Source organism: Salvelinus alpinus, chromosome 5 (assembly GCF_045679555.1).
Source record: "Salvelinus alpinus chromosome 5, SLU_Salpinus.1, whole genome shotgun sequence".
Classification (NCBI taxonomy): Eukaryota; Metazoa; Chordata; class Actinopteri; order Salmoniformes; family Salmonidae; genus Salvelinus; species Salvelinus alpinus.
This window is the reverse complement of record NC_092090.1, coordinates 533701-559436: the sequence shown is the minus strand read 5'-3', so window position 1 is coordinate 559436 and position 25736 is coordinate 533701. Positions and strand designations below refer to the sequence as shown.

The 25736-nt window shown below is 45.5% G+C and overlaps 1 protein-coding gene across 1 annotated transcript in view; it reads left to right on the top strand.

Moving 5' to 3' along the window:
• LOC139575133 (multiple epidermal growth factor-like domains protein 11) overlaps positions 1-25736 on the top strand; it is a 168289-nt gene that overhangs the window by 129270 nt on the left and 13283 nt on the right. The window contains exons 11-17 of the mRNA XM_071400136.1: positions 1814-1960; positions 7177-7311; positions 12067-12195; positions 14280-14408; positions 14942-15070; positions 16490-16618; positions 18431-18667. Coding sequence (XP_071256237.1) covers positions 1814-1960; positions 7177-7311; positions 12067-12195; positions 14280-14408; positions 14942-15070; positions 16490-16618; positions 18431-18667 — 1035 coding nt within the window. The remainder of the gene's footprint in view (positions 1-1813; positions 1961-7176; positions 7312-12066; positions 12196-14279; positions 14409-14941; positions 15071-16489; positions 16619-18430; positions 18668-25736) is intronic.

Below are 25736 nucleotides of genomic sequence, written 5' to 3'. Positions count from 1 at the left end.
TTCATTTAGTTCTGTCTCTCCCTGGGACTCTACCTTCCTGTTTCATTTAGTTCTGTCTCTCCCTGGGACTCTACCTTCCTGTTTCATTTAGTTCTGTCTCTCCCTGGGACTCTACCTTCCTGTTTCATTTAGTTCTGTCTCTCCCTGGGACTCTACCTTCCTGTTTCATTTAGTTCTGTCTCTCCCTGGGACTATACCTTCCTGTTTCATTTAGTTCTGTCTCTCCCTGGGACTATACCTTCCTGTTTCATTTAGTTCTGTGTCTCCCTGGGACTCTACCTTCCTGTTTCATTTAGTTCTGTCTCTCCCTGGGACTCTACCTTCCTGTTTCATTTAGTTCTGTCTCTCCCTGGGACTATACCTTCCTGTTTCATTTAGTTCTGTCTCTCCCTGGGACTCTACCTTCCTGTTTCATTTAGTTCTGTCTCTCCCTGGGACTCTACCTTCCTGTTTCATTTAATTCTGTCTCTCCCTGGGACTCTACCTTCCTGTTTCATTTAGTTATGTCTCTCCCTGGGACTATACCTTCCTGTTTCATTTAGTTCTGTGTCTCCCTGGGACTCTACCTTCCTGTTTCATTTAGTTCTGTCTCTCCCTGGGACTCTACCTTCCTGTTTCATTTAGTTCTGTCTCTCCCTGGGACTATACCTTCCTGTTTCATTTAGTTCTGTCTCTCCCTGGGACTCTACCTTCCTGTTTCATTTAGTTCTGTCTCTCCCTGGGACTCTACCTTCCTGTTTCATTTAGTTCTGTCTCTCCCTGGGGCTCTACCTTCCTGTTTCATTTAGTTCTGTCTCTCCCTGGGACTCTACCTTCCTGTTTCATTTAGTTCTGTCTCTCCCTGGGACTCTACCTTCCTGTTTCATTTAGTTCTGTCTCTCCCTGGGACTCTACCTTCCTGTTTCATTTAGTTCTGTCTCTCCCTGGGACTCTACCTTCCTGTTTCATTTAGTTCTGTCTCTCCCTAGGACTCTACCTTCCTGTTTCATTTAGTTCTGTCTCTCCCTGCGACTCAGAGGGGAGAGGAATGAGAGAAAGCTAACAATCTCTCTTTCTATCGCTCTGTCTCTGTCTATGTCTGTGTCTCTGTCTGTGTCTCTGTCTTTGTCTCTGTCTGTGTCTCTGTATGTGTCTCTGTCTCTGTCTGTGTCTGTGTCTCTCTGTCTCTGTCTGTGTCTCTGTCTCTGTCTCTGTCTGTGTCTGTGTCTCTCTGTGTCTCTGTCTCTCTGTCTCTCTGTCTGTGTCTCTGTCTTTGTCTCTGTCTGTGTCTCTGTATGTGTCTCTGTCTCTGTCTGTGTCTCTGTCTCTGTCTGTGTCTGTGTCTCTCTGTCTCTGTCTGTGTCTCTGTCTCTGTCTGTGTCTGTGTCTCTCTGTGTCTCTGTCTCTCTGTCTCTCTGTCTGTGTCTGTGTATGTGTCTCTGTCTGTGTCTCTGTCTCTGTCTCTGTCTGTCTCTCCTTCTGTCTCTGTCTCTGTCTCTGTCTGTCTCTCCTTCTGTCTCTGTCTCTGTCTCTGTTTCTGTCTCTGTCTGTCTCTCTGTCTCTGTCTGTCTCTCTGTCTGTGTATGTGTCTCTGTCTGTGTCTCTGTCTCTCTGTCTCTGTCTGTGTCTGTGTCTCTGTCTCTGTCTGTCTCTCTGTCTCTGTCTGTGTCTGTGTCTCTGTCTCTCTGTCTCCGTCTCTTCCATTCACACATCCTTTATAAATGACACTATAATGTATAGAGTCGCTGGGTAATCTTTTCTCACAGCCGTGGAGGCACCCATATTCTGCCCAGTAAGATGAGTTAGTGAGCGGTACTCCCCATGTTTCCTCCAGGTGTGCACTGTGACAGTGTGTGTGTGGAGGGCCGATGGGGCCCAGACTGCTCCTACTCCTGTACCTGTGAGAACGGAGGCTCCTGCTCACCGGAGGACGGGACGTGTGTGTGTGCCCCCGGATACAGAGGCACCTCCTGCAGACGCAGTAAGAGAACAACAACACACACACACACATACGCCTGCACACACACACACACACATAATCAGAGCAGCTAGTCAAGTAAAATGGCCTCTCTGACGTGTGTGTATTTGCATATGTGTTCCTATGCATATTTGCCTTCATCTCTGTGTGTGTGTCTAGGTAAAATGTAATGTTTGTGTGTGAGTGCGTGCCTCTCTGTGTGTGTGTGTGTGTGTGTGTGTGTGTGTGTGTGTGTGTGTGTGTGTGTGTGTGTGTGTGTGTGTGTGTGTGTGTGTGTGTGTGTGTGTGTGTGTGTGTGTGTGTGTGTGTGTGTGTGTGTGTCTAGGTCAAATGTAATGTCTGTGTGTGAGTGCGTGCCTCTCTGTGTGTGTGTGTGTGTGTGTGAGTGCATGCCTCTCTCTGTGAGTGTGTGTGTGAGTGCGTGCCTCTCTGTGTGAGTGTGTGTGTGAGTGCATGCCTCTCTCTGTGAGTGTGTGTGTGAGTGCGTGCCTCTCTGTGTGAGTGTGTGTGTGAGTGCGTGCCTCTCTGTGTGAGTGTGTGTGTAAGTGCGTGCCTCTCTGTGTGAGTGTGTGTGTGTGTGAGTGCGTGCCTCTCTGTGTGAGTGTGTGTGTGTCTAGGTCAAATGTAATGTGTGTGAGTGCGTGCCTCTCTGTGTGTGTGTGTGTGAGTGCGTGCCTCTCTGTGTGAGTGTGTGTGTGTCTAGGTCAAATGTAATGTGTGTGAGTGCGTGCCTCTCTGTGTGAGTGTGTGTGTGTCTAGGTCAAATGTAATGTGTGTGAGTGCGTGCCTCTCTGTGTGAGTGTGTGTGTGAGTGCGTGCCTCTCTGTGTGAGTGTGTGTGTGAGTGCATGCCTCTCTGTGTGAGTGTGTGTGTGTCTAGGTCAAATGTAATGTGTGTGAGTGCTTGCCTCTCTGTGTGTGTGTGTGTGTGAGTGCGTGCCTCTCTGTGTGAGTGTGTGTGTGTCTAGGTCAAATGTAATGTGTGTGAGTGCGTGCCTCTCTGTGTGAGTGTACAGCGAGCGTGTCTACTTCTTTATGTCAGTTCAGTCTATTATCTTATTTAGAGCAGGAAGTAAACATCATTCTGACCTGTTAACTCCTCCTCTCATTACACTGAGACAGAGCAGGAAGTAAACATCATTCTGACCTGTTAACTCCTCCTCTCATTACACTGAGACAGAGCAGGAAGTAAACATAATTCTGACCTGTTAACTCCTCCTCTCATTACACTGAGACAGAGCAGGAAGTAAACATCATTCTGACCTGTTAACTCCTCCTCTCATTACACTGAGACAGAGCAGGAAGTAAACATCATTCTGACCTGTTAACTCCTCCTCTCATTACACTGAGACAGAGCAGGAAGTAAACATCATTCTGACCTGTTAACTCCTCCTCTCATTACACTGAGACAGAGCAGGAAGTAAACATCATTCTGACCTGTTAACTCCTCCTCTCATTACACTGAGACAGAGCAGGAAGTAAACATCATTCTGACCTGTTAACTCCTCCTCTCATTACACTGAGACAGAGCAGGAAGTAAACATCATTCTGACCTGTTAACTCCTCCTCTCATTACACTGAGACAGAGCAGGAAGTTAACATCATTCTGACCTGTTAACTCCTCCTCTCGTTACACTGAGACAGAGCAGGAAGTAAACATCATTCTGACCTGTTAACTCCTCCTCTCGTTACACTGAGACAGAACAGGAAGTAAACATCATTCTGACCTGTTAACTCCTCCTCTCGTTACACTGAGACAGAGCAGGAAGTAAACATCATTCTGACCTGTAAACTCCTCCTCTCGTTACACTGAGACAGAGCAGGAAGTAAACATCATTCTGACCTGTTAACTCCTCCTCTCATTACACTGAGACAGAGCAGGAAGTTAACATCATTCTGACCTGTTATCTCCTCCTCTCATTACACTGAGACAGAGCAGGAAGTAAACATCATTCTGACCTGTTAACTCCTCCTCTCATTACACTGAGACAGAACAGGAAGTAAACATCATTCTGACCTGTTAACTCCTCCTCTCATTACACTGAGACAGAACAGGAAGTAAACATCATTCTGACCTGTTAACTCCTCTCATTACACTGAGACAGAGCAGGAAGTAAACATCATTCTGACCTGTTAACTCCTCCTCTCATTACACTGAGACAGAGCAGGAAGTAAACATCATTCTGACCTGTTAACTCCTCCTCTCATTACACTGAGACAGAGCAGGAAGTAAACATCATTCTGACCTGTTAACACCTCCTCTCATTACACTGAGACAGAGCAGGAAGTAAACATCATTCTGACCTGTTAACTCCTCCTCTCATTACACTGAGACAGAACAGGAAGTAAACATCATTCTGACCTGTTAACTCCTCCTCTCATTACACTGAGACAGAACAGGAAGTAAACATCATTCTGACCTGTTAACTCCTCCTCTCATTACATTGAGACAGAGCAGGAAGTAAACATCATTCTGACCTGTTAACTCCTCCTCTCATTACACTGAGACAGAGCAGGAAGTAAACATCATTCTGACCTGTTAACTCCTCCTCTCATTACACTGAGACAGAGCAGGAAGTAAACATCATTCTGACCTGTTAACTCCTCCTCTCATTACACTGAGACAGAGCAGGAAGTAAACATCATTCTGACCTGTTAACTCCTCCTCTCATTACACTGAGACAGAGCAGGAAGTAAACATCATTCTGACCTGTTAACTCCTCTCATTACACTGAGACAGAGCAGGAAGTAAACATCATTCTGACCTGTTAACTCCTCCTCTCATTACACTGAGACAGAGCAGGAAGTTAACATCATTCTGACCTGTTAACTCCTCCTCTCATTACACTGAGACAGAGCAGGAAGTTAACATCATTCTGACCTGTTAACTCCTCCTCTCATTACACTGACACAGAGCAGGAAGTTAACATCATTCTGACCTGTTATCTCCTCCTCTCGCCACTTAGAGAAACATCAATGCAAACTAATTAAGAGCTGAAGGAAGACATATGGCCTGAGTGGCACAGGCTGCGGCCCAATGGCCTCCTATTCCCTTTATAGTGCACTACTTTAGACCAGGGCCCTATTCCCTTTATAGTGCACTATATACCATTTGGGATGCTGGCAGCCTCAGTGGAGGAGGACAAAGCTAAGCTATCTAACTGTTCTGTTCCTTCACTACAGAGGACTACAATAGAGAACAGAGTGGGCTGTCAAAGTCTTTTTCTTCCTTGGCTTCAGACTTTACCTCATGTGAACCTGAAAGAAGAAAGGAAAAGAGAGGAGAGGAGAGGAGAGGAGAGGAGAGGAGAGGAGAGGAGAGGAAAGGAGGGGATGAAAGGAAAGGAGGGGATGAAAGGAGGGGAGGGGAGAGGAGAAATTGGAAATAGGAAATGCCAAGAGAGTTTGAGTGTTTAATGTTATCTTTGGTGTGTAGTGTCCGGTAGTGTCTGGTAGTGTCCGGTAGTGTCTGGTAGTGTCCTGTAGTGTCCGGTAGTGTCTGGTAGTGTCTGGTAGTGTCCTGTAGTGTCCGGTAGTGTCTGGTAGTGTCCTGTAGTGTCTGGTAGTGTCCGTTAGTGTCCGGTAGTGTCTGGTAGTGTCTGGTAGTGTCCGGTAGTGTCTGGTAGTGTCCGGTAGTGTCTTGTAGTGTCCGTTAGTGTCCGGTAGTGTCCTGTAGTGTCTGGTACTGTCCTGTAGTGTCTGGCACTGTCCGGTAGTGTCTGGTAGTGTCCGTTAGTGTCCGGTAGTGCCCGGTAGTGTCCGGTAGTGTCCTGTAGTGTCTGGTAGTGTCCTGTAGTGTATGGTAGTGTCTTGTAGTGTATCTTAGTGTCTCGTAGTGTCCGGTAGTGTCCGTTAGTGTCCGGTAGTGTCTGGTAGTGTCCTGTAGGGTCTGGTAGTGTCCGGTAGTGTCCGGTAGTGTCCGGTAGTGTCTTGTAGTGTCTCGTAGTGTCCGTTAGTGTCCGGTAGTGTCCGGTAGTGTTCTGTAGTGTCTGGTACTGTCCTGTAGTGTCTGGTAGTGTCTTGTAGTGTATCTTAGTGTCTCGTAGTGTCCGGTAGTGTCCGGTAGTGTCCGTTAGTGTCTCGTAGTGTCTCGTAGTGTCTGGTAGTTTCTGGTAGTTTCTGGTAGTGTCCGTTAGTGTCCGTTAGTGTTCGGTAGTGTCCGGTAGTGTCCGGTAGTGTCCGGTAGTGTCTGGTAGTGTCCGGTAGTGTCCATTAGTGTCCGGTAGTGTCTCGTAGTGTCCTGTAGTTTCTGGTAGTGTCTCGTAGTGTCCGTTAGTGTCCGTTAGTGTCCTGTAGTGTCTGGTAGTGTCCGTTAGTGTCTGGTAGTGTCCGTTAGTGTCCGTTAGTGTCCGGTACTGTCCTGTAGTGTCCGGTAGTGTCCGGTAGTGTCCGTTAGTGTCCGTTAGTGTCCGTTAGTGTCCTGTAGTGTCTGGTAGTGTCCGTTAGTGTCTGGTAGTGTCCGTTAGTGTCCGGTAGTGTCCGTTAGTTTCCGTTAGTGTCCTGTAGTGTCTGGTACTGTCCTGTAGTGTCTTGTAGTGTCCGTTAGTGTCCGTTAGTGTCCTGTAGTGTCTGGTAGTGTCCTGTAGTGTCTGGTAGTGTCCGGTAGTGTCTGGTAGTGTCCGTTAGTGTCCTGTAGTGTCTGGTACTGTCCTGTAGTGTCTGGTAGTGTCCGGTAGTGTCCGTTAGTGTCCTGTAGTGTCTGGTAGTGTCCTGTAGTGTCTGGTAGTGTCCGGTAGTGTCTGGTAGTGTCCGTTAGTGTCCTGTAGTGTCTGGTACTGTCCTGTAGTGTCTGGTAGTGTCCGGTAGTGTCCGGTAGTGTCCTGTAGTGTCTGGTACTGTCCTGTAGTGTCTGGCAGTGTCCGGTAGTGTCCGGTAGTGTCCTGTAGTGTCTGGTACTGTCCTGTAGTGTCTGGTAGTGTCCGGTAGTGTCCGGTAGTGTCCTGTAGTGTCTGGTACTGTCCTGTAGTATCCGTTAGCATCCGTTAGTGTCCTGTAGTGTCTGGTAGTGTCTTAGCTTTATATCTGTGGTTGTCTCAGAAATGTCTGTGTTTATAAGTACACCCACACACACACACATAAACATACCCCCCCCCCCCCCACAACACACACACACACACACACACACACACATACGCATACACACACACACACACACACACACACACACACACACACCTACACACACACATGAACCCCTCACCCTGTCCCCTGTGTTTTCAGTCTGTTCTTCAGGGTTCTATGGGCAGCGCTGCAGCCAGTCCTGTCCTCAGTGTATCCATAGTGACGGTCCCTGTCACCACATCACAGGACACTGTGAGTGTCTGTCAGGATTCTGTGGCTCTCTGTGTAACCAAGGTGAGTTTCTCTAGTCTCTCTGCTCGCTCTGCTTCAAACCACTTTCCATCAGTCGTTGTTCTTTCTGCTCAAACCTCTTACAGTCTCTGCTCTCTCTGTCTCTAGGCCTGATGTGACTGTTTGGAGAGGGGACATAGGTCTCTGTTTTCACTCTGCCTCAAACCTCTTACAGTCTCTGCTCTCTCTGTCTCTAGGCCTGATGTGATTGTTTGGAGAGGGGACATAGGTCTCTGTTTTCACTCTGTCTCAAACCCCTTACAGTCTCTGCTCTCTCTGTCTCTAGGCCTGATGTGACTGTTTGGAGAGGGGACATAGGTCTCTGTTTTCACTCTGTCTCAAACCCCTTACAGTCTCTGCTCTCTCTGTCTCTAGGCCTGATGTGACTGTTTGGAGGGGGGACATAGGTCTCTGTTATCACTCTGTCTCTAACCTCTTTCCACTAGGCTGGATGCCAGACAGTTTGTACTTTAGCCAACTCATTTGTCTTACCTACAACATTAATTTGTAATTTTTGTACGTTCAATAGATATATCAACACAACTTGAGAGCTGTGAGAGCTAATGAGAGCTAATGCTCGTCTTAGTCAGATAACTCGTGACTCCTGGATTTGTCATTATGTTAATAAAGTCTGATCTAATCAACAACTACGATAGTCAGTTTAAAAAAGGTTAAGGGTACAAGACTGTGTACATATCTGGCTGTGTTGGCAAAATCACTACATGTCCCATCGAACCAAGAGGGGAGCGGCTGCCCGTTGTCACAGTTACAAGCTGAACCGGTCAGAAACGTCCAGCTGACCCTACGCTAATGGCGCCGGTGAATCTCAAAACTGAACTTGGACAATGATGTCCTTCGCCGCCGTCGTGTTACGACAGATACCTCAAACCTGTCATGGCTATTCAACAAAACAATTAAACAATACATAATTTAAAATAAAAAATCCATCAAATTTCTTATTTATATGATTGTAGTTTTTTACTTTTGAAGTTGAGGGTGCAGTATTTAGCACGTTTGGCAATGAGGACAAAAACTAGCATAGTTCAGCTAGCCACCTAGTTTAGCGAGGGCAAACCGGGGAAAACGAGCTCAGGCCCACTAGGCTAATTCAGGAGACAGATTGTAGTTTTTATGCCCTGATATCAGGAGCTGGTGGTGAAAAGTTTGATTAAACAATTCAGAGACTTAAACGAATAAATCAGAATAAATCAGAACTAGGCTTAAAATGATGTTTGCGTGAACCCTGAATCCAGAAACTGAATGGTGAAGTCGCTTCCGTACACGGTAGACTCCTCCTCCTCACCACGGTAGACTCCTCCTCCTCACCACGGTAGACTCCTCCTCCTCACCATGGTAGACTCCTCCTCCTCACCACGGTAGACTCCTCCTCCTCACCACGGTAGACTCCTCCTCCTCACCACGGTAGACTCCTCCTCCTCACCACGGTAGACTCCTCCTCCTCACCACGGTAGACTCCTCCTCCTCACCGCTCTATAAAGTCTCATCCAGATTTAAAATACATATTACTTTTCCTAATAATAAAATTAGAAATGAATTAGAAAGAGGCAATGGGCAGATATAGAATTCACTTTCATGCCCTTCCCAGCCATAGAGATTAAATTACTAGAGGGGTTATGTCATCACCCTTCCCAGCGCTGTCTCATAAATATAAGGACTACTATGTTAAAATAGGGCTTTTATAAATGGTGCTCGTTTGTCAAGAAGACCTTAATTAACGTGTAGTTCGGTCACTGGGCAGTTGCTCTCTGAAAATGTTTAGCTTTTTAGGTCTACGTCGGTGGTCTCTCGTCCGATACAAGACCTTTTGAGACGTTCTAATCTTTCTGTTGAAGTATGAAAGTTTGAAATTAATTGTGGGTTTAAATCTAATGATCACATGCAGATACAAGATCATGTTTGATGGGCTTGAAATAGCTCTTCAGAGGAAGATAGCAGCTAAACCCATTGAAATAGAACTAGTGAAGAGCCCTTCAGAGGAAGATAGTAGCTAAACCCATTGAAATAGAACTAGTGAAGAGCCCTTCAGAGGAAGATAGCAGCTAAACCCATTGAAATTGAACTAGTGAAGAGCCCTTCAGAGGAAGAGAGTAGCTAAACCCATTGAAATAGAACTAGTGAAGAGCCCTTCAGAGGAAGATAGCAGCTAAACCCATTGAAATAGAACTAGTGAAGAGCCCGTCAGAGGAAGATAGTAGCTAAATCCATTGAAATTGAACTAATGAAGAGCCCTTCAGAGGAAGAGAGTAGCTAAACCCATTGAAATAGAACTAGTGAAGAGCCCTTCAGAGGAAGATAGCAGCTAAACCCATTGAAATAGAACTAGTGTAGAGCCCTTCAGAGGAAGATAGCAGCTAAACCCATTGAAATAGAACTAGTGAAGAGCCCTTCAGAGGAAGATAGCAGCTAAACCCATTGAAATAGAACTAGTGTAGAGCTCTTCAGAGGAAGATAGCAGCTAAACCCATTGAAATAGAACTAGTGAAGAGCCCTTCAGAGGAAGATAGCAGCTAAACCCATTGAAATAGAACTAGTGAAGAGCCCTTCAGAGGAAGATAGTAGCTAAACCCATTGAAATTGAACTAGTGAAGAGCCCTTCAGAGGAAGAGAGTAGCTAAACCCATTGAAATAGAACTAGTGAAGAGCCCTTCAGAGGAAGATAGCAGCTAAACCCATTGAAATAGAACTAGTGAAGAGCTCTTCAGAGGAAGTTAGCAGCTAAACCCATTGAAATAGAACTAGTGTAGAGCCCTTCAGAGGAAGATAGCAGCTAAACCCATTGAAATAGAACTAGTGAAGAGCCCTTCAGAGGAAGATAGCAGCTAAACCCATTGAAATAGAACTAGTGAAGAGCCCTTCAGAGGAAGATAGCAGATAAACCCATTGAAATAGAACTAGTGAAGAGCCCTTCAGAGGAAGATAGCAGCTAAACCCATTGAAATAGAATTAGTGAAGAGTAAGAGTAAGAGGAGAAAGAAATGAAAAGTCCAAATATCCTTAATGCCAGTTAGAATTTCCTCTCTTCTTCCTCGTCCTCTTCCTCCTCCTCTGGCTTTATCCACCTCCACCTTGTCCTCCTCTTTTCTCTACCGAAATAAACTTTTCTTTTAACATTCAGATTCATTTATCAGTTTGTTCTAACCGATTCCCTGTCCTTGTGTGGTGCCCCCTCTCTGGCAGGTTAAAACACTGTTAATTCCTGGTGAAAGAATAGCCTGCCCAAGGTTCTGTTCCAAGGTTCTGTAGGGTCCAAATGGAATCCTAGATGAAAGAGAGGACAGTGGGGGGCAGGTGAAATATTAATTGTCATTAAAAATGCACAGTCAAGCTACAGTGTTAATGCTGGCCCTACGCTATCCTACATTAACCATTCTACTCTGCACTGCAGGCTGGACAGACGGATCATTGGAGAAGCTCAATAAATCACTGGCTGAGTCCCAGGGCCCATAAAGCTCTGGTCTAAAGTAGTGCACTATATAGGGAATAGGGCTCTGGTCAAAAGTAGTGCACTATATAGGGAATAGGGCTCTGGTCAAAAGTAGTGCACTATATAGGGAATAGGGCTCTGGTCAAAAGTAGTGCACTATATAGGGAATAGGGTGCCATTTAGGAAGCACGCTAGATGCCCTTCTTTAGAGGATTAGAAGCGAACCCTGTAAACACCAGCATGCCCTCTTCCTCTTCAATATCTTTTTATTTATATAGACCTTAGCAGACGCCTCTGTCAACAACAACCTACAGTAGCAGTCAGTGGATGTCATTTACCAGGATGTTTGTTTAACCTTTAACCTTTACGTGTGTGTGTGTGGGAGACCTGTGGGCATTGAACCCACATCCACCACCTTGGTGTTGCTGACGCCACACAGAACGACATCTCCTCTGATGTGAGGTTGATCATGGGTTGGATATACTGTTGTTATTTACGTCTGTTCAGAACGCTGTATGTTGTTATTTACGTCTGTTCAGAACACTGTGTATTGTTATTTACATCTGTTCAGAACGCTGTGTATTGTTATTTACGTCTGTTCAGAACACTGTGTATTGTTATTTACATCTGTTCAGAACGCTATATATTGTTATTTACATCTGTTCAGAATACTGTATATTGTTATTTACATCTGTTCAGAACGCTGTATATTGTTATTTACATCTGTTCAGAATACTGTATATTGTTATTTACATCTGTTCAGAATACTGTATATTGTTATTTACATCTGTTCAGAATACCGTATATTGTTATTTACATCTGTTCAGAATGCTGTATATTGTTATTTACATCTGTTCAGAATACTGTATATTGTTATTTACATCTGTTCAGAATGCTGTATATTGTTATTTACATCTGTTTAGAACGCTGTATATTGTTATTTACCTCTGTTCAGAACACTGTATATTGTTATTTACATCTGTTCAGAACACTGTATATTGCTATTTACCTCTGTTCAGAACACTGTATATTGTGTGGGGGGGGAAGCTACGTCCCTGTGATGGAGAGAGAGGAGACATGGTCTCAAAAGGTGGAGGATGTTTCAGTATCATGTGTTTCAATACTGTGAGTCGTAGTACTGTTTTGTCGGTTAGCCTCCATGACCTGTGTGTGTGTGTGTGTGTGTGTGTGTGTGTGTGTGTGTGTGTGTGTGTGTGTGTGTGTGTGTGTGTGTGTGTGTGTGTGTGTGTGTGTGTGTGTGTGTGTGTGTGTGTGTGTGTGTGTGTGTGTGTGTGTGTGTGTGTGTGTGTCAGTGTGTCCCAGTGGCAGGTATGGGAAGGGCTGTGCAGAGCTGTGTATGTGTAGTAACAACGGGACCTGTAACCCCATCGATGGCTCCTGTCAGTGTTACCCAGGATGGATCGGAGAGGACTGCTCTAAGGGTAGGAGCTCCCTGTTCACAACACTACGACTATACTGTCTATACTCTCTTTACTTTCTGTCTCCTTTTCTCCCTCTTTCTCCCTCTCTCTCTTTCTCTCTCTTTCTTTTTTTTCTCTCTCTCTCTCTCTCTCTCTTTCTCTCTCTCGCTCTTTCTCTCTCGCTCTCTCTCTCGCTTTCTCTATCTATCTATCTATCTCTCTCTATTTATCTGTCTATTTCTCTCTCGCTCTCTCTCTCTCTCGCCTTTCTCTCTCTCTCTCTCTCTCTCTCTCTCACTCTCTCTCTCTCGCTCTTTCTCTCTCGCGCTCTCTCTCGCTCTCTCTATCTCTCTCTCTCTCTCGCTCTCTCTCTCTCTCTCTGTATTGTATTAACCATTATAATCATGATGTAGATAAAAAGTCAATGTGATAACAATCCACTCTGTATACACCAGATTCAGGACATCAACCCAGACTGACTGTCCTCTGATCTACTGTAGTACTCACTGTATTCCTGACTGTCCTCTGATCTACTGTAGTACTCACTGTATTCCAGACTGTCCTGTGATCTACTGTAGTACTCACTGTATTCCTGACTGTCCTCTGATCTACAGTAGTACTCACTGTATTCCTGACTGTCCTGTGATCTACTGTAGTACTCACTGTATTCCTGACTGTCCTCTGATCTACTGTAGTACTCACTGTATTCCTGACTGTCCTCTGATCTACTGTAGTACTCACTGTATTCCAGACTGTCCTGTGATCTACTGTAGTACTCACTGTATTCCTGACTGTCCTGTGATCTACTGTAGTACTCACTGTATTCCTGACTGTCCTCTGATCTACTGTAGTACTCACTGTATTCCAGACTGTCCTCTGATCCACTGTAGTACTCACTGTATTCCTGACTGTCCTCTGATCTACTGTAGTACTCACTGTATTCCTGACTGTCCTCTGATCTACTGTAGTATTCACTGTATTCCTGACTGTCCTCTGATCTACTGTAGTACTCACTGTATTCCAGACTGTCCTCTGATCTACTGTAGTACTCACTGTATTCCAGACTGTCCTCTGATCTACTGTAGTACTCACTGTATTCCTGACTGTCCTCTGATGTACTGTAGTACTCACTGTATTCCTGACTGTCCTCTGATCTACAGTAGTACTCACTGTATTCCTGCCTGTCCTCTGATCTACTGTAGTACTCACTGTATTCCTGCCTGTCCTCTGATCTACTGTAGTACTCACTGTATTCCAGACTGTCCTCTGATCTACTGTAGTACTCACTGTATTCCTGCCTGTCCTCTGATCTACTGTAGTACTCACTGTATTCCTGCCTTAGAGATGGAGACATGGGTTATTTAAGGCTAGATAGCGGATAGATGGATGCACGGCTACTTCTCCAGTCTTCTGATGAAATGTAATCATTAATGTTCAGTCAGAGATGGGCTTTGGTCACGAGAGACATACAGCATGAGGTTCTAAGTTGGTGTGTTATTAGACATGAGAGGTTAGAGAGTGGTGTGTGTGTGTGTGTGTGTGTGTGTGTGTGTGTGTGTGTGTGTGTGTGTGTGTGTGTGTGTGTGTGTGTGTGTGTGTGTGTGTGTGTGTGTGTGTGTGTGTGTGTGCGTGTGTTGTAGAGTCTGACTGTGTGTGTGTGTGTGTGTGTGTGTGTGTGTGTGTGTGTGTGTGTGTGTGTGTGTGTGTGTGTGTGTGTGTGTGTGTGTGTGTGGCGTGCGTGCGTGCGTGCGTGCTTGAGTGTGTGTGTGTGTGTGTGTGTGTGTGTGTGTGTGTGTGTGTGTGTGTGTGTGTGTGTGTGTGTGTGTGTGTGTGTGTGTGTGTGTGTGTGTGTGTGTGTGTGTGTGTGTGTGTGTGTGTGTGTGTGTGTGTTGTAGAGTCTGACTGTGTGAGGTGTGTGTGTGTGCTTGAGTGCGTGTTGTAGAGTCTGTGTGTGTGTGTGTGTGTGTGTGTGTGTGTGTGTGTGTGTGTGTGTGTGTGTGTGTGTGTGTGTGTGTGTGTGTGTGTGTGTGCGTGTGTGTGTTGTAGAGTCTGACTGTGTGAGGTGTGTGTGTGTATTAAAGTCTAACAGTGTGTGTTGTCCACAGTGTGCCCTCAGGGTGCGTGGGGTCCAGACTGCATCCATACCTGTAACTGTCACAACGGGGCTCAGTGCATCGCTACAGACGGACAGTGTAGCTGCAGCGCAGGGTGGAGCGGACTGTACTGTACACAACGTGAGTCAACATAGACCTACACCACCACCTAGTGGTAGATCACTGTCATGACATACACCATCTAGTGGTAGATCACTGTCATGACATACACCATCTAGTGGTAGATCACTGTCATGGTGTCATGACATGAACTACAGACATACACCACCTAGTGGTAGATCAGTGTCATGACATACACCACCTAGTGGTAGATCAGTGTCATGACATACACCACCTAGTGGTAGATCAGTGTCATGACATACACCACCTAGTGGTAAATCAGTGTCATGACATGGTGTAATGGTAGTGTTTGTCATAGTTTATATCGTCAGGCTGTGGGTCAGATGTCTTCGGTGCGGGTTGTGTGTCTACAGAAGTGTGTGTGTGTGTGCGTGCATGTGTGTGTACGGAGGTGTGTGTGTGTGTGTGTGTGTGTGTGTGTGTGTGTGTGTGTGTGTGTGTGTGTGTGTGTGTGTGTGTGTGTGTGTGTGTGTGTCTGCGTGCGTGTGTGTACGGAGGTGTGTGTGTGTGACGTGTGTGTCTCTTTCCTCCAGGTTGTAGTTCAGGGTTCTTTGGTACCGACTGCTCCGAGGTGTGCCGGTGTCAGAACGGAGCGGACTGCGACCACATCACTGGTCAGTGCTCCTGTCGGACCGGATTCATCGGACACAGCTGTGAACTCAGTGAGTCCATCCCAACAATAACTGTGTGTGTGTGTGTGTGTGTGTGTGTGTGTGTGTGTGTGTGTAAACAGTGGCAAGAAAAAATTTGTGAACCCTTTGGAAATACCTGGATTTCTGCATAAATTGGTCATATAATTTGATCTGATCTTCATCTGAGTCACATCATTAGACAAACACAGTGTGCATAAACTAATAACACACAAACAATTATGTGTTTTCATGTCTTTATTGAACACTATGTGTAAACATTCACAGTGCAGGATGGGTAAAGTATGTGAACCCTTGGATTTAATAACTGGTTGACCCTCCTTTGGCAGCAATAACCTCAACTGAAGTTTTCTGTAGTTGCGGATCAGACCTGCACAACGGTCAGGAGGCATTTTGGACCATTCCTCTTTACGAAACTGTTTCAGATCAGCAATATTCTTGTGATGTCTGGTGTGAACCGCTCTCTTGAGGTCATGCCACAGCATCTTAATCGGGTTGATGTCAGGACCTTGACTGGGCCACTCCAGAAGGCCTATTTTCTTCTGTTCAAGCCATTCTGTTGTTGATTTACTTCTGTGTATTGGGTCATTGTCCTGTTGCAGACAGATAGCCTTACATTCTCCTGCAAAATGTCTTGATAAACTTGGGAATTAATTTTTTTGTCGAAGATAGCAGCTGTCCAGGCCCTGAGGCAGCAAAGCAGCTCCAAACCATGATGCTCCCTCCACCATTCTTTACAGTTGTGATGAGGTTTTGATGTTGGTGTGCTGTGCCTTTGTTCTCCACACATAGTGTTGTGTGTTCCTTCCAAACAACTCAACTGTAGTTTCATCTGTCCACAGAATATTTTGCCGTCCAGGTGCACTTGGGAGAGTTTATAGACAATTTGTCTTTCCGTGGACTGATGAACATCAAGGCTTTTAGAGATACTTTTGTAAGGTTTTCCAGCTTTATGCAAGTCAACCATTTTTAATCTTAGGTCTTCTGATATCTCTTTTGTTCGCGGTTCACATTAGGCAATGCTTCTTGTGAATAGCAAACACAAATTTTGTGAGTGTTTTTTATAGGGCAGGGCAACTCTAACCAACATCTCCAATCTCATCTCATTGATTAGACTCCAGGTTAGTTGACTCCTGACTCCAATGAGCTTTTGGAGAAGTCATTAGCCTAGTGGTTCACATACTTTTTCCAACCTACACTGTGAATGTTTAAATGATGTATTCAATATAGACAAGAAAAATACAATAATTTGTGTGTTATTGGTTTAAGCACACTGTGTTTGTCTATTGTTGCAACTCAGATGAAGATCAGATAAAAAAAATTGGACAATTTATGCAGAAATCCAGGTAATTCCAAAGGGTTCACATACCTTTTCTTGCCCCTGTATACTGTGTGTGTGTATTGTCTACTAACTCTTCCTGTTCCTCTCAGAGTGTCGTCCCGGTACGTTTGGCTACGGCTGTCAGCAGCTGTGTGTGTGTCTGAACAACGCCACCTGTGACTATGTGACTGGGACCTGCTACTGCAGCATCGGATACAAAGGCATCCGCTGTGACCAGGGTAACTGTCTGTCTGTCTGTCTGTCTGTCTGTCTGTCTGTCTGTCTGTCTGTCTGTCTGTCTGTCTGTCTGTCTGTATTTTTCTCTGTCTGTCTGTCTGTCTGTCTGTCTGTCTGTCTGTCTGTCTGTCTGTCTGTCTGTCTGTCTGTCTGTCTGTCTGTCTGTCTGTGAGTGTACGTGTGTGTGTTTGTGTTTGCTGACCGATGTGCAAGGTGGACAGAGTTTACACTTTTAGGACTATCCTATTTGTTCCATTATATTGGGCAAGCTATGTCCTGCACACCTCATGTTCTGAGAATGTGTGCTCATATTGCAGTATGTATTTGATCCAGGTCAGGTGTTTATTACAGTATGTGATCCAGGTCTGGTGTTTATTACAGTATGTGATCCAGGTCTGGTGTTTATTACAGTATGCCAGAAGCATACCACCCTGCATACCACTGCTGGCTTGCTTCTGAAGCTAAGCAGGGTTGGTCCTGGTCAGTCCCTGGATGGGAGACCAGGTGCTGCTGGAAGAGGTGTTGGAGGGCCAGTAGGAGGCACTCTTTCCTCTGGTCTAAACAAAGATCCCAATGCCCCAGGGCAGTGTTTGGGGACACTGCTCTGTGTAGGGTGCCGTCTTTCGGATGGGACGTTAAAACGGGTGTCCTGACTCTCTGAGGTCATTAAAAATCCCATGGCACTTATCGTAAGAGTAGGGGTGTTAACCCCGGTGTCCTGGCTAAATTCCCAATCTGGCCCTCAACCATCATGGTCACCTAATAATCCCCAGTTTACAATTGGCTCATTCATCCCCCTCCTCTCCCCTGTAACTATTCCCCAGGTCGTTGCTGCAAATGAGAACGTGTTCTCAGTCAACTTACCTGGTAAAATAACGGTAAAAAAAACAAAAAAAAAAAAAACAATTCAATTAAAAAATACAATTTGAAGAAAACACACAAAAAAAAGAACAAATTATAAATTTTAATAGAAAAAAAAGAAAGAAAAAAAATGTGATCCAGGTCTGGTGATTATGACAGTATTTGATCCAGGTCTGGTGTTTTTGGCAGTATTTGATCCAGGTCTGGTGTTTATGACAGTATTTGATCCAGGTCTGGTGTTTATTACAGTATGTATTTGATCCAGGTCTGGTGTTTATTACAGTATTTGATCCAGGTCTGGTGTTTATTACACTATTTGATCCAGGTCTGGTGTTTATTACAGTATTTGATCCAGGTCTGGTGTTTATTACAGTATTTGATCCAGGTCTGGTGTTTATTACAATATTTGATCCAGCTCTGGTGTTTATTACAGTATTTGATCCAGGTCTGGTGTTTATTACAGTATTTGATCCAGGTCTGGTGTTTATTACAGTATTTGATCCAGGGCTGGTGTTTATTACAGTATTTGATCCAGGTCTGGTGTTTATTACAGTATTTGATCCAGGGCTGGTGTTTATTACAGTATTTGATCCAGGTCTGGTGTTTATTACAGTATGTGATCCAGGTCTGGTGTTTATTACAGTATTTGATCCAGGTCTGGTGTTTATTACAGTATGTGATCCAGGTCTGGTGTTTATTACAGTATTTGATCCAGGTCTGGTGTTTATGACAGTATGTGATCCAGGTCTGGTGTTTATTACAGTATTTGATCCAGGTCTGGTGTTTATTACAGTATTTGATCCAGGTCTGGTGTTTATTACAGTATGTGATCCAGGTCTGGTGTTTATTACAGTATGTGATCCAGGTCTGGTGTTTCTGTGTGTATTAATGGTGATCTAGTGTTAAACGTTTGTGTGTTTATATAAATATGCCCCCCCCCCTCTCTATTCCAGCTGCCCTGATGATGGAGGAGCTGAATCCTTACACTAAGATCAGCCCGGCCTTGGCATCAGAGCGCCAGTCAGCGGGCGCTGTCATGGGCATCATCTTCCTCCTCCTCTTCATCATGACCGTGTTGGGGGTGGTGGTGTGGTGGCGGCATCACCAGAGAGAGAAAGGAGGGCAACACATGCCCAGTGTGTCCTACAGCCCTGCCCTGAGGATCAGCAGCCAGGGTTACTCCCTCTCTGGTGAGACGCTCCGGACTCTACCACTTAGTCATGTTAACTAAGTCAGTCAGGGTTACTCCCTCTCTGGTGAGACGCTCCGGACTCTACCACTTAGTCATGTTAACTAAGTCAGTCAGGGTTACTCCCTCTCTGGTGAGACGCTCCGGACTCTACCACTTAGTCATGTTAACTAAGTCAGTCAGGGTTACTCCCTCTCTGGTGAGACGCTCCAGACTCTACCACTTAGTCATGTTAACTAAGTCAGCCAGGGTTACTCCCTCACTGGTGAGACGCTCCAGACTCTACCACTTAGTCATGTTAACTAAGTCAGTCAGGGTTACTCCCTCTCTGGTGAGACGTTCCAGACTCTACCACTTAGTCATGTTAACTAAGTCAGCCAGGGTTACCCCCTCTCTGGTGAGACGCTCCAGACTCTACCACTTAGTCATGTTAACTAAGTCAGCCAGGGTTACTCCCTCTCTGGTGAGACGCTCCAGACTTTACCACTTAGTCATGTTAACTAAGTCAGTCAGGGTTACTCCCTCTCTGGTGAGACGCTCCAGACTCTACCACTTAGTCATGTTAACTAAGTCAGTCAGGGTTACTCCCTCTCTGGTGAGACGCTCCAGACTCTACCACTTAGTCATGTTAACTAAGTCAGTCAGGGTTACTCCCTCTCTGGTGAGACGCTCCAGACTCTACCACTTAGTAATGTTAACTAAGTCAGTCAGGGTTACCCCCTCTCTGGTGAGACGCTCCAGACTCTACCACTTAGTCATGTTAACTAAGTCAGTCAGGGTTACTCCCTCTCTGGTGAGACGCTCCAGACTCTACCACTTAGTCATGTTAACTAAGTCAGTCAGGGTTACTCCCTCTCTGGTGAGACGCTCCAGACTCTACCACTTAGTCATGTTAACTAAGTCAGTCAGGGTTACTCCCTCTCTGGTGAGACGCTCCAGACTCTACCACTTAGTCATGTTAACTAAGTCAGTCAGGGTTACTCCCTCTCTGGTGAGACGCTCCAGACTCTACCACTTAGTCATGTTAACTAAGTCAGTCAGGGTTACTCCCTCTCTGGTGAGACGCTCCAGACTCTACCACTTAGTCATGTTAACTAAGTCAGTCAGGGTTACTCCCTCTCTGGTGAGACGCTCCAGACTCTACCACTTAGTCATGTTAACTAAGTCAGTCAGGGTTACTCCCTCTCTGGTGAGACGCTCTAGACTCTACCACTTAGTCATGTTAACTAAGTCAGTCAGGGTTACTCCCTCTCTGGTGAGACGCTCCAGACTCTACCACTTAGTCATGTTAACTAAGTCAGTCAGGGTTACTCCCTCTCTGGTGAGACGCTCCAGACTCTACCACTTAGTCATGTTAACTAAGTCAACCAGGGTTACTCCCTCTCTGGTGAGACGCTCCAGACTCTACCACTTAGTCATATTAACTAAGTAAGTCAGGGTTACTCCCTCTCTGGTGAGACGCTCCAGACTCTACCACTTAGTCATGTTAACTAAGTCAATCAGGGTTACTCCCTCTCTGGTGAGACGCTCCAGACTCTACCACTTAGTCATGTTAACTAAGTCAGTCAGGGTTACTCCCTCTCTGGTGAGACGCTCCAGACTCTACCACTTAGTCATGTTAACTAAGTCAGTCAGGGTTACTCCCTCTCTGGTGAGACGCTCCAGACTCTACCACTTAGTCATGTTAAATAAGTCAGTCAGGGTTACTCCCTCTCTGGTGAGACGCTCCAGACTCTACCACTTAGTCATGTTAACTAAGTCAGTCAGGGTTACTCCCTCTCTGGTGAGACGCTCCAGACTCTACCACTTAGTCATGTTAACTAAGTCAGCCAGGGTTACCCCCTCTCTGGTGAGACGCTCCAGACTCTACCACTTAGTCATGTTAACTAAGTCAGCCAAGGTTACCCCCTCTCTGGTGAGACGCTCCAGACTCTACCACTTAGTCAGCTTAACTAAGTCAGCCAGGTGTTTACAAATGTTTACTATAATGTTGTTAGGACTCTCTCCACAGGTCTGTCTCTTTACAGTGTGGACTCTCTCCACAGGTCTGTCTCTTTACAGTGTGGACTCTCTCCACAGGACTGTCTCTTTACAGTGTGGACTCTCTCCACAGGACTGTCTCTATACAGTGTGGACTCTCTCCCCAGGACTGTCTCTTTACAGTGTGGACTCTCTCCACAGGACTGTCTCTTTACAGTGTGGACTCTCTCCACAGGACTGTCTCTTTACAGTGTGGACTCTCTCCACAGGACTGTCTCTATACAGTATGGACTCTCTCCACAGGACTGTCTCTATACAGTATGGACTCTCTCCACAGGACTGTCTCTTTACAGTGTGGACTCTCTCCACAGGACTGTCTCTAAATTTGGGGGTGATCTAACTAAATTCGGGGGTGATCTGACTAAATTCGGGGGTGATCTAATTGAATTCAGGGGGTGATCTAACTAAATTCGGGGGTGATCTGACTAAATTCGGGGGTGATCTAACTAAGTTCCGGGGTTATCTAACTAAATCCGGGGATGATCTAACTAAGTTCGGGGGTTATCTAACTAAATCCGGGGGTGATCTAACTAAGTTCGGGGGTTATCTAACTAAATTCGGGGGTGATCTAACTAAGTTTGGGGGTGATCTAACTAAATTTGGGGGTTATCTAACTAAATCCGGGGGTGATCTAACTAAGTTCGGGGGTTATCTAACTAAATCCGGGGGTGATCTAACTAAGTTCGGGGGTTATCTAACTAAATTCGGGGGTGATCTAACTAAGTTTGGGGGTGATCTAACTAAATTTGGGGGTGATCTAACTAAGTTTGGGGGTGATCTAACTAAATTTGGGGGTTATCTAACTAAATTCGGGGGTGATCTGACTAAATTCGTGGGTGATCTGACTAAATTCGGGGGTGATCTAACTAAATTCGTGGGTGATCTGACTAAATTCTCTTTCCAGCTAGATCCTCCTCTCTCTTGCTGTTTGTGTTCTCATGTGTTCTGATGAAACATCTGTTTTTAACAGCTTGGTATTGAACATGTCCCGATGGAGCTGTGTGTTTTTGCGTTTGCTCGCGTGCTCGCCCACGTGACTGTGAGTGTGTGTGTGTAGAGTCCTATGCTATAAGCTGATGTTTCCGTGGTGAGCAGGGCCCATGTGACTGTGAGTGTGTGTAGAGTCCTATGCTATAAGCTACTGTTTCCGTGGTGAGCAGGGCTTCAGTGTACAGGCTTATTCTCCTCTCTAGACTCCTCTCCAACCAACAGCAACGTCAGTCGTTGTTTCACTAACCCCTCCTACCACACTCTGGGAGCATGTACCTACGCTGGCCACTACGCCAAGCCTGACGAGAAGACCAGAAGGGCCAAGGTGGGTGGCGACGAACCTTCACTTTATTTATGCTAAGAGGACATACAGGCAACTGCCAAAATAAAGACAACAAAAAACATACAAATGTGTTAATAGGGCGTTGGGCCCACGAGCAGACAGACCGGCTTCAACGCACCTGGTCATAGATTCTACAGGAGTCTGGAACTCTATTGGAGGGATGAGACACCGTTCTTCCATCAGAAAAGGGTGGTGTTTTGTTGATGGTGGTGGAAAACACTGTATTAGGATCTGCAACAGAGTCTCCCAGAAGTGTTCAGTTGGGTTGAGATCTGGTGACTGAGACGGCCAGGGCATATGGTTTACATCGCTTTCATGCTCATCAAACCATTCAGTGACCACTCGTGACATGTGTATGGGACATTGTCATTGTATGGGGAAGCAAAAAGCTACCGTTACTATGTTAATTGCTTCATTAAATCAGGAACCACACCTGTGTGGAAGCACCTGCTTTCAATATACTTTGTTTCCCTCATTTACTCCAGTGTTTCCTTTATTCTGGCAGTTACATGTACATTGGCATTCTCCAAAATACATGTCGTTTATTTGTTAGTTCTTTATGTGTTTTTCCATGTGTAGCAGCTCCTCTTCCTGGGGTCCTCATTAGTTGTTCCACGTGTAGCAGCTCCTCTTCCTGTGGTCCTCATTAGCTGTTCCACGTGTAGCAGCTCCTCTTCCTGTGGTCCTCATTAGCTGTTCCACGTGTAGCAGCTCCTCTTCCTGTGGTCCTCATTAGCTGTTCCACGTGTAGCAGCTCCTCTTCCTGTGGTCCTCATTAGCTGTTCCACGTGTAGCAGCTCCTCTTCCTGTGGTCCTCATTAGCTGTTCCACGTGTAGCAGCTCCTCTTCCTGGGGTCCTCATTAGCTGTTCCACGTGTAGCAGTTACTCTTCCTATGGTCCTCATTAGTTGTTCCACGTGTAGCAGCTCCTCTTCCTGTGGTCCTCATTAGCTGTTCCACGTGTAGCAGCTCCTCTTCCTGGGGTCCTCATTAGTTGTTCCACGTGTAGCAGCTCCTCTTCCTGTGGTCCTCATTAGCTGTTCCACGTGTAGCAGCTCCTCTTCCTGTGGTCCTCATTAGTTGTTCCACGTGTAGCAGCTCCTCTTCCTGTGGTCCTCATTAGCTGTTCCACGTGTAGCAGCTCCTCTTCCTGTGGTCCTCATTAGCTGTTCCACGTGTAGCAGCTCCTCTTCCTGTGGTCCTCATTAGCTGTTCCACGTGTAGCAGCTCCTCTTCCTGTGGTCCTCATTAGCTGTTCCACGTGCAGCAGCTACTCTTCCTGGGGTCCTCAGTCTGTGTGTGTTTCCTTCCCAGGTGAAGGACAAGAGGTTAAACAGGAATAGTGCTCCAGAGTGGACAGCCTACTATAACCTTGATGAACTGGGTATGTCTGGCGACTCCTTTATAAACCCATTGGAAATACAAGTTGATTTGGGATTGTTTAACAAAACATTAGGAACACCTGCTGTATAGACGGCCATATACACTGACTGTACAAAACATTAGGAACACCTGCTGTATAGACGGCCATATACACTGACTGTACAAAACATTAGGAACACCTGCTGTATAGACGGCCATATACACTGACTGTACTAAACATTAGGAACACCTGCTGTATAGACGGCCATATACACTGACTGTACAAAACATTAGGAACACCTGCTGTATAGACGGCCATATACACTGACTGTACTAAACATTAGGAACACCTGCTGTATAGACGGCCATATACACTGACTGTACAAAACATTAGGAACACCTGCTGTATAGACGGCCATATACACTGACTGTACAAAACATTAGGAACACCTGCTGTATAGATGGCCATATACAAGTTTCCTCTAGAACACAGTCTAATAATCTGTCCCTTTAACATCTCTGTAGGTGTGTACCGTGTAGACAGACTCTTAATCTGTCCCTTTAACATCTCTGTAGGTGTGTACCGTGTAGACAGACTCTTAATCTGTCCCTTTAACATCTCTGTAGGTGTGTACCGTGTAGACAGGCTCTTAATCTGTCCCTTTAACATCTCTGTAGGTGTGTACCGTGTAGACAGGCTCTTAATCTGTCCCTTTAACATCTCTGTAGGTGTGTACCGTGTAGACAGACTCTTAATCTGTCCCTTTAACATCTCTGTAGGTGTGTACCGTGTAGACAGACTCTTAATCTGTCCCTTTAACATCTCTGTAGGTGTGTACCGTGTAGACAGACTCTTAATCTGTCCCTTTAACATCTCTGTAGGTGTGTACCGTGTAGACAGGCTCTTAATCTGTCCCTTTAACATCTCTGTAGGTGTGTACCGTGTAGATAGACTCTTAATCTGTCCCTTTTAACATCTCTGTAGGTGTGTACCGTGTAGACAGGCTCTTAATCTGCCCCTTTAACATCTCTGTAGGTGTGTACCGTGTAGACAGACTCTTAATCTGTCCCTTTAACATCTCTGTAGGTGTGTACCGTGTAGACAGGCTCTTAATCTGTCCCTTTAACATCTCTGTAGGTGTGTACCGTGTAGACAGACTCTTAATCTGTCCCTTTAACATCTCTGTAGGTGTGTACCGTGTAGACAGGCTCTTAATCTGTCCCTTTAACATCTCTGTAGGTGTGTACCGTGTAGATAGACTCTTAATCTGTCCCTTTTAACATCTCTGTAGGTGTGTACCGTGTAGACAGACTCTTAATCTGTCCCTTTAACATCTCTGTAGGTGTGTACCGTGTAGATAGACTCTTAATCTGTCCCTTTAACATCTCTGTAGGTGTGTACCGTGTAGACAGACTCTTAATCTGTCCCTTTAACATCTCTGTAGGTGTGTACCGTGTAGACAGGCTCTTAATCTGTCCCTTTAATATCTCTGTAGGTGTGTACCGTGTAGACAGGCTCTTAATCTGTCCCTTTAACATCTCTGTAGGTGTGTACCGTGTAGACAGACTCTTAATCTGTCCCTTTAATATCTCTGTAGGTGTGTACCGTGTAGACAGACTCTTAATCTGTCCCTTTAACATCTCTGTAGGTGTGTACCGTGTAGACAGACTCTTAATCTGTTCCTTTAACATCTCTGTAGGTGTGTACCGTGTAGACAGACTCTTAATCTGTCCCTTTAACATCTCTGTAGGTGTGTACCGTGTAGACAGGCTCTTAATCTGTCCCTTTAACATCTCTGTAGGTGTGTACCGTGTAGACAGACTCTTAATCTGTCCCTTTAACATCTCTGTAGGTGTGTACCGTGTAGACAGACTCTTAATCTGTCCCTTTAACATCTCTGTAGGTGTGTACCGTGTAGACAGACTCTTAATCTGTCCCTTTAACATCTCTGTAGGTGTGTACCGTGTAGACAGGCTCTTAATCTGTCCCTTTTAACATCTCTGTAGGTGTGTACCGTGTAGACAGGCTCTTAATCTGCCCCTTTAACATCTCTGTAGGTGTGTACCGTGTAGACAGACTCTTAATCTGTCCCTTTAACATCTCTGTAGGTGTGTACCGTGTAGACAGGCTCTTAATCTGTCCCTTTAACATCTCTGTAGGTGTGTACCGTGTAGACAGACTCTTAATCTGTCCCTTTAACATCTCTGTAGGTGTGTACCGTGTAGACAGGCTCTTAATCTGTCCCTTTAACATCTCTGTAGGTGTGTACCGTGTAGATAGACTCTTAATCTGTCCCTTTAACATCTCTGTAGGTGTGTACCGTGTAGATAGACT